Source organism: Sinohyriopsis cumingii, chromosome 8 (genome assembly GCF_028554795.1).
Source record: "Sinohyriopsis cumingii isolate HCF-2022 chromosome 8, ASM2855479v2, whole genome shotgun sequence".
Classification (NCBI taxonomy): Eukaryota; Metazoa; Mollusca; class Bivalvia; order Unionida; family Unionidae; genus Sinohyriopsis; species Sinohyriopsis cumingii.
The window spans coordinates 90477028-90485977 of record NC_142968.1 but is presented as its reverse complement, the minus strand read 5'-3'; the positions used below and the strand labels follow the sequence as shown (position 1 = coordinate 90485977).

Sequence of the window (8950 nt, the reverse complement as noted above, 5' to 3'; positions counted from 1 at the left end):
TTTATTAAAATGTTTTTATATTTTTACGTAAGCGTCTCTTTTTTCACGGTCCTGTGGAAACGTGGGGACTTTTGTATATCATCCCAAACGTCACTCTGTAACTTAGGCATATAAAACTTTGAGGTCAGTCATACGTATCGTAACTATATACCTAAAGATGACATTCGGATCACCTCAGCTATATACGACACAAGGATTCTTAAGACCATATACCATAGGTGTCGGTACACGGTATCAATTGTTTTTCCACAGACCTCAATGCTAATATTTTGTGAAATAAATATACTTTCTATTTCATGCATGTCACACACTGTGATACAGAAAAATGTTAGATTGCCAATTTGACAAGGACAAAACTAGGTACTCCATTACATTTAAAAGAGATAACTATGTTGACATTCATTCGTAACTTCTCGGTGCATCCTACAGTCAACCCAATGGCTGAAATAGCTTAAGTGGTGTGAATAGATTGCGGTTTGTTATGCTTAGTAGAAATTGCCGGAAAACAAAATGCACCATTTGTCTGTAAATTACTACTCCGACATACATTGGAAACATATTTTTGTATCGCAGAAATAACCCGTATGATCAGAATGTTATTTCGGATGAACTTGATTGCAATGTGGCTGTTAAATACCAATATAGTAATTTAACTTCAAGCTTAGTCAACAGTCAGATCGGCTTAAATAGAGAAGTAACAATGGTTACAAATGAACTAATATTGGTCAAATGGGTATAGTTTTGTATCTACAAGTATCAGAAAATGCGTGTACAGCAAGCACATCATTTCTAACATCTTAAGACCATATACCATAGGTGTGGGTACACGGTATCAGTTGTTTTTCCATAGACCTCAATGCTAATGTTTTGTGAAATAAATATACTTTCTATTCTACATCAGCATGCATGTCACACACTGTGATACAGAACAATGTTAGATTGCCAATTTGACAAGGACAAAACCAGGTACTCCATTACATTTAAAAGAGATAACTATGTTGGAGCTAGACAGGGGTAAGAGTTATCTAGTCACAACTGACACATTTTCAGCCAAGTGTACCACATTTTTTTTTTTTTAAATCATAAAAGCAAAATATGATCTAGATATAAATTAACATAATCTCACATGTTGCCAAGAGGTTTAACATTTTGTAAGCCTAACAGAAACTACAACTCTTACATAGTGCACCAATCACAGCTACTGTTGTTGTCTATTTCTGAATACATTGTTCCTACCCCTTACGCTCCGCCCACCTGGGGTTGTATAATTGGTACCGTTATATCTGTAACACCATCCTCCATAACGTAGCGTTTGTCATCGTAATACGATAACCCCACTTTTTAAGCGTGTATGTAAATAGGTTATAATAACTGGATTTGATCGTATTCATTTGCGAGAACATTTTTGTAACTCATGCCATATAATGATGGTGGGAGTAATTTTTGATGATATTTCTTTTTATTCTTTTGACATTGTCTCCTGCTAATTTTACATTTTGCTTCTCAGCCCGACAAATTCTGCTAGGCACCGACTTACTCCCATCCTTAAACTTTCCAGTGCTTTTTTTATTGGTCTCATCGCGAAATATGCACGTTTTAGGATAACCAGAAAGGTCGAACAAATATTTGTCCGAAAACATGTCCTCGTACACGTCTTTGGTCTTAATTTCCTATCAAAGGATGTCTGTGTCGGTAAACAACAACTTGGCTTTGCTGCCGTATCGACATTTCTAAAATATCTATGGTAACCCTATTGATTTTCAGTGCAGTGTCCCATTATAATCCTGGACAATATTAATACCAGCAAGGATCTAATCCGTAATAATTTAGAAAAAATGTCCCTGAAATTCTCGAATACGTCTGCGAGCAGCTTCATGTCCGTTGTGAAGAACAAATTAAGATAATCTCCCATGGTGGCCATCCCTAACACATCCCATACTTTTAGCGCACGAGCATAATTGATATTTGAATATGTAAATGAGCTGTAAAACTCCTCTTTGGGTGGTAAAGATGTTTTCTCAGATTTGCTCCAATCGTTCATGAACTCGTAAGGATAACTCCTTTGCACGTCATGTAATCCCCGTATTTTTGCTAGGTGTGTTTAAAGCGTTACGTGTTTTTGACGAGGTCGTCAAACGATGCCACCATAAATTGAATGCTATCGATTAATCGTAATACACCTAACGAGAAGAACGTATATTTTTCCATGTTATTAGGAATGTATTTGATTTTTTGATGTGGGAATATGCCAAAACATTTGACGATAAGATGAAAATAGTATCCTCGAAAATTATGAATCACCACAGGTACAAAATAATATTTGAAATGTAAATCACACAAACGGTGAGCTTATCATCCGTATTTGTCGGTGTTTAATAACAATTATCTCTCACTCGGACATTTCCTAATAACTTCCCGTAGATAGAGCGCTATCAAAAATTAACTTTGTTTTGCAAGACAGATTATATTTTATCCTTTTCTGTCAGTAATTTCCGCACAAACTTTTCCACGCAGTCCTGCCCAAAATAGATTTTGGCCTCGGAAATGTAATTTTCGTTGACGAAAACCAAGTGTACACCACGAAAAGACGCCTCATTTGGCAATGGACACTTTTAAAGGTTATTGTTTTCCATTTTCTTTTTTGAGAGGTTTAATCGTCATGACACTGACACAATCTAGGCAATCAAGGCCATGCTTTTAAAGATCTTCCTGTTTTCTAAACCCGGCTAAACATTTTTAACAATAATAACTTTTGTGGTCGCTTTTACTGGTTCTGGTAGTAGTAAGCGAGATAATATTTTTTATATACCCCCGAAATTGTATTCCAGTAACATTGAGCATGTTTTCGTAGGGTTTCTTGTGATATATCCAGTCAGGATTTCTTTCCACGGATTAAATTGTGGATAATACCGTCGACATGAAACACATCTGTCAACATTAACCCAGCTTTTGTATTTTACACGTCGTTGGGTAGCGGTAACCACGAGCTTGCCCTGGATGGATTATATTTGGCCTTGTTGACGATGAGCCCCGCTATTCCGAACAGCTTTGATAATAATAAAAAATTAAGTCCTCCGCCATTTTTTGTAAATCGATTTCACATTAACATCTGCCGCGTAATTAAGAGCGCGTTGCAGCGTGGAAAAATTGGATTCGATCGCGTGCTCGTACTCGGTTCCGGGCATCAATCTGAGAAACACTTGTACGATGAGCCATAATCATTTCCATGCAAATGGACAAGCGCAGTTTAAAGATTCGACAAGTTACTTGGCCATGCCTTTGAGTTGAATGCCTAAAACGTTTGGAATGACAGAAATGATCAAAGGCTACTTTCCACACTTTTTCAATACCGAAGCCTATCAACACGCTGTCCTGGCACATTTGCCTGAGGCTCACTACTACGACCCCAACAACATGCGTACCGAACAACGGGGAGCTTTCTACGTTTGGTACCAGGCCCACGCCTCGGGCCCCTTCGAATTTCAGGAAGAAATGTTAAAGTATTGTCGTTCTGACGTGGACATTTTACGGCCGTAGAAAATTTCGAAAATTATTCATCGAGCACGGAGGGATCGGCCCCTTGAAACAATCCTGCACCATTGCCAAAGCGCGTTCTTTAGTGTACTGCTAACGATTCATGCCCGAGAAGACCCTGGCTGTGCTGGCTACTTTATTTGTGTGGCAAGGAAGACAAATGTATACAATAAGCCCAAAACAGAGGAGGCGAAAAGACCATTGGAAGTTGTTCTATGGATGGCTGGGACTTAGAAAAACCCCAAGATCGTGTAGGAGTTTCACGGCTGCTTCTTTCACGTATGTCCCCTCTGCTACCCTTAACGGTACACTAAAAATCAATTTTTACAACGTACCATGGGAGACTTGTACGAGGCCATTTGTCCGCGACACTTAAAGTTTGAACAGCAAGGATACCAAGTGGTAGAAATGTTTGAAAACCGATCCAGAATTTAAGCGTTTCGTGAAAAGTTACAAGCTGGTGGACACTCTGAACCTGGGGGACAGTTTGTATGGAGGACGGACGAATGCGACCAGTATGATATACCACGCTGGCGAAATGAAAACAGAAGAAATCAGATACTTGGACGTGTGTTCGCTGTAGCCTTACGTGTGCAAATATTGTCACTCTTTCGCAGGGCACCAACAATTGCTGACGGAACACATCGACCTGGACATCATTCAACAATACGAAGGATTGATCAAGTGCAAAGTCTTGCCTCCCAAGGACTTGTACCATCCCGTTTTACCTCACCATTGCCAAGACAGACTGATGTTTCCCTTGTGCCATACTTCTGCCGAAACGTGCAACCAAGACCAACCATGTCAGCACACCCAGGAAGAACACACCTTGACAGGAACATGGGTCAGCGTGGAATTACTTAAAGCTCTGGACCTGAGATACCAACATTTCGAAGTATTGTTGGCAACCCACTCAAAGTTTCCCTGCCTACTACATCAATAGTTTAGCTACTAAATTGCATGCTTAAATATCAACACTTCCTATTTTTCTCAGTTGGCTCTCTAATGTTAGAACAATATCTTTCACAGTATCAGCTATAGTATAGAGTAAGTTTGATCATCCCACTTAAGTTAGTTTTTAGATTACAACTTATACACAATTAACATAAACATAGCAAATTCAACTGCTATATGGTACTGGCCATTTCATTTTCGGGAGAGGGTGGTTGTGCTTTTTCTTTAGAACTCAGATATTTTATCTTATCTCTAGATAATTTTCCAGCTAATAATATAGATATATTATGTCCTTATTTTGATATAAATTAGAACAATTTTTTTCCAGCCATTAGAAGATGGAAATTAAACAAAAAATGTCAGCCCCTGCCCAATAATATTGAACTGTTGGGCCTTAACATAATTGTGGTATACGATAGAACGTATTCGCGGGACGTTCAGAAAAATACCGCGATATACCGTGGTACAATATTTTTCCTGGTACTAAGCTCTTACACACACACACACACACACACACACACACACACACATACATACATACATGCATACATACATACATACATATGGTGCTATAAAATTAATCTTCTTTAACGCTCGTAAACCTCAGTTGACCTCTTGGTCAGGGACCCCAAGATTCTATCAAATGGAAGCTCGCGCCATGATGATGTCTACTATTGCCGCCCTTGTTGCTTTTGTTCTCCACGCTTCAAGAGGTATATACTTTGAACCTTGCTATAGTGTATTCTTCGTGTTTCACCATTTTATTAAAATAAATAAGCATTATTTCTTATCTGCTTCCAGCCTAATATTAAAGTCCTTGTTTTAATATTGTCTCTCCTGCAAATCATAGACAAGACATATGTATATCGTGTACGATGACTTTGGAATGGGTGTCAGTGTTGCATATTTGCACTTAGCTAGATTTCTGTAAAATAGTTGAATAGTCAGTCGTTAAACTTCAACGCGCGTTAATTTCAAGTGTATTACTTATTCGCTAGAAAATTATATACCACTGATAGCAACGTTTGGAGTATGGATTTTTTATTAGCCCTAAGGCAAATATTCGAGTTAAGCATTGTGGTTATAGATTAGACACTGGAAGAATAGACGAAAGGATTCTTTTAATTGCAATGCTTTCTATGATACACACCGTACATACTCGAATTAGGAGTTTAGTCGAAATCAGTCCGGTGCGGTCAACTTCAATCGTATCATCTGAAAACGACGTGAGAACAGGTGATGAGTTGTATTTAAAACATTCGATCCCTAGGCTGTGCACACATGTCACACGTAATCAATAGATAATGGGCGTTAAAGTCCTTATCTGAAGAAGTACGGTAGAATATTATCACAGAGGGGGAAGCGGCATTGTCTATATAAATAAAAAACTAGTTTTGTTGAGATCAAAGAAACAGGATAGAAGCTTAAGTCAGTGGCAGCGCAAGAGTTCGAGGCACCTGGGGACAATGTTCTTTAGTGAAGCCCCTACTTATCCACACTGAACAATTTTTTTTATCAGTTGCCAACCTCCATTCCCAATGCCATCTAAATATACGTTTCGGGAAGAATTTCCCCCGTTACACTAAGATGCGATGAAATGATATGAAAATTTTAGCTGCACAAAAATCCCGAATCGCACCACTACATGTTTTAGTTAGAGTACTACACGGTAGATACGGATAGGATGTTTGGTTTGACTCCCTGGATGCTGTTGGTAATTGTTTAACATTAGGTCGAAATTGTTTGCGTGTTTTTATTCTTTTTTTTTCTCCGTTTGTTTCGTACCTTCTTTTTTCCCCATCCAAGCTGGCCTCCAGGGTCATTTTCAAAAAATACAACGACCAGTGAACCCCAAAACAGAAAGATGAACCAAAAAGAAAGTTGATGCAGAGGTAAAATTTCGATAACCCTTGACAAAGAACAGTGCACATGTGATCAAGATACATACAAAAAACAATTCTGTGCAGCAACGTTACGAGCGTACCTACAGCGCCACCTTGGGAAGAGCATGGGATTCACAGTGAATACGTCTCGATTCACAGCTTTTAAATTTAGCGCAACCTAACGCTTGAGCATTTGTACCACTTTAAAAAGAATGAATATGTGCAGGTTCTTCTTTTTCACATTTACATTAGTATCGCTACATAAAAAAGAAAACTAGTTTTCCTACATTTAGAACTTTGGCCGTAGTGGAATCTTTAATTCGTTCCATTTTACTTGAATGTTCAAAATGTGACAGAAGATGACAATAAAAATCTGACAAACTTTTTATGATTGTCACAACGAGTTTCGTTACTTCCACAAAATAGCTGGAAATGAGCTTGTACGCGCGCGCACACACACACACACACACTATATATATATATATATATATATATATATATATATATATATATATATATATATATATATATATATATATAACCCATAACTTATCTTTAAAGTAAATAGAATTCTTCGTAGTTAATGTAATATAGTTCAAGTCCAAATGTTTACATGCGGCTCATTAGTAGAAATATGCTAATGAGGGTTGTTGTTTGACCGTTTCATCCGGAGTACACATTTTATACGCGTGAGCAAAGAACAATATCAACATAAAACATTTGGACGTGAACTATATTATACTAGTGAAGAGTTCTTTTTACTTTAAAGGCAAATATTGGGTGAGCAAAACAATCTACGTTGGGTTTTGGACCGAGACAAGCAAATCCCAGTCGTGGTTTTGCATTATATGTCTCCCCACGAGGCAAGTGTGTGTGTGTGTGTGTGTGTGTGTACAAGCTCACTTCCAGCTATTTCGTGAAAGTAACGAAACTCGTTGTGACAATCGTGCCTTTCATTTCAAGATATTATCGTCTTTTCATGTCATTGTCAATGCAGTGATAATAAATAAACGTCAGAAATATAAATATGTACCTAACATCTAATAGTATTGTTTAAATACATACCGAATATATAATATTATTGTGATTATTGTTTAAATCTGATTCGTATGTTAAAACTTGTTTTCTGCAAAGTTAATGTTTACACAGGATTGTTTGACATAAGAGTAAAATCCAAAGGAATGACATGTACAATGTACACAGAAAATAATGCATATTTGTTGACGGGAAAATGTTGTTGGAGTCGGAAGCTGGATATTCCTTTGAAAATATTACATTTACCATTGATCATATCATTTGTTCCAATCAATTGTCTGTCGGATAATGCCCGAGTATAATGTAAATGTGGGTGATTATTTACTATAGGAAATTAATATATCAGTAAGGCGTCAGTAGTTTCTGGGGCGGGAAGGGAGTGTAATCGCATATAATTGCCGCCAAAATTTCCTCCACCCCTCCCCTCGCCCCTGCATACCACGACTCCCTAAGTATTTAAGTACTCCCATTTAATCGTCATGTGTACGCGGGATGCTAATGCAACACTGAAATATGCATTTACACTTATGGCGACGGGATGTCTTCATCCCGTCCTTTGAATATCCTTTTCTTTTCTTTCCATTCGCACCTAGCGTCTTTAATTCAATCTTTTCTCCATATCGGGTCCATTTAGCTTCTATTGCTAGTCTTTCGCTTCCCGCTTCTTGGTCTTTACCTTTACCAGTCTTAACCTTTTTATTTGATTTATCTCCCTTCGATTTTCCTGAAGAATCTTCCGAGTTTCTTCCCTTTGACGTCGTGTCCGGCTGAGACGAGTTCCTGATCATATTAGGATGATAGCTTTTCATCTAGAGAATAATAGAAAATAGAAAAGTAAACATCAAAAGTATTTTTTTAAAAATTGAAAATATCAAAGTCGAAATTTTGTGGCTACAATTTGTTTAATAAATAATGCATACTTCGATGATTTGATTTATATACAGGGTGTAATGTGCATAAATGATATTTTTAAAACGGCCCTATTTGTTTCATTAAAGGTAAGTTATTCTTCTTCTGTTCATTAACCACGGTAACGGAACCTGTGTGTCTCAGTTTTTTCCGGTAGGTTCTTGGTCTTGGTGGTGGTGGTGGTGGATGCTTTAACGGCACTTTTAAGAAGAATGAGACCTGGCTCATTTGGGTGGATAAGTAGCCCTGTGACCTCTAGATTACGAGCCCGACTATTCAGCATCTGGACTAAAGCGTCTGTCTATTTGCCCTTAGATATGTACGACTTTTTCACAGTGTTAATCTGCTTTGTGGTAACAAACCGTCAGTCAGTATCGGTATAGGTTTGGGGCTGATAATTAACGGATTAACTGTCCCAAACCTCGTACGTTTGTATTCCCGGGAGAAATGCTGCCATGTTCTCAGAGACTTTAGTGCATTGGCCGCTACAAGTACTGTGCATTCTGCGTGCTATTAAAGATTTCAAAATTAAAATTTGTTAATGCGAGAAATTAAAAGATATCTAATTGAAGCATAAAAAATTGCCTGTGCCAGCATCCCTCTTTGATACCACCACCACTACCTCGTATATAAAG

General features: G+C 37.8%; 1 protein-coding gene across 3 annotated transcripts in view; it reads right to left on the bottom strand.

The window, feature by feature from the left end:
• Positions 1 to 5594: 5594 nt before the first annotated feature.
• Positions 5595 to 8950, bottom strand: part of LOC149794125 (ras-related protein Rab-1A-like) — a 62642-nt gene continuing 59286 nt past the window's right edge. For all 3 annotated transcript variants that reach the window (XM_089968113.1, XM_089968111.1, XM_089968114.1), the window contains exon 8: positions 5595 to 8215. In XM_089968113.1, coding sequence (XP_089824239.1) covers positions 7877 to 8215 — 339 coding nt within the window. In that variant the 3' untranslated portion in view covers positions 5595 to 7876. The remainder of the gene's footprint in view (positions 8216 to 8950) is intronic.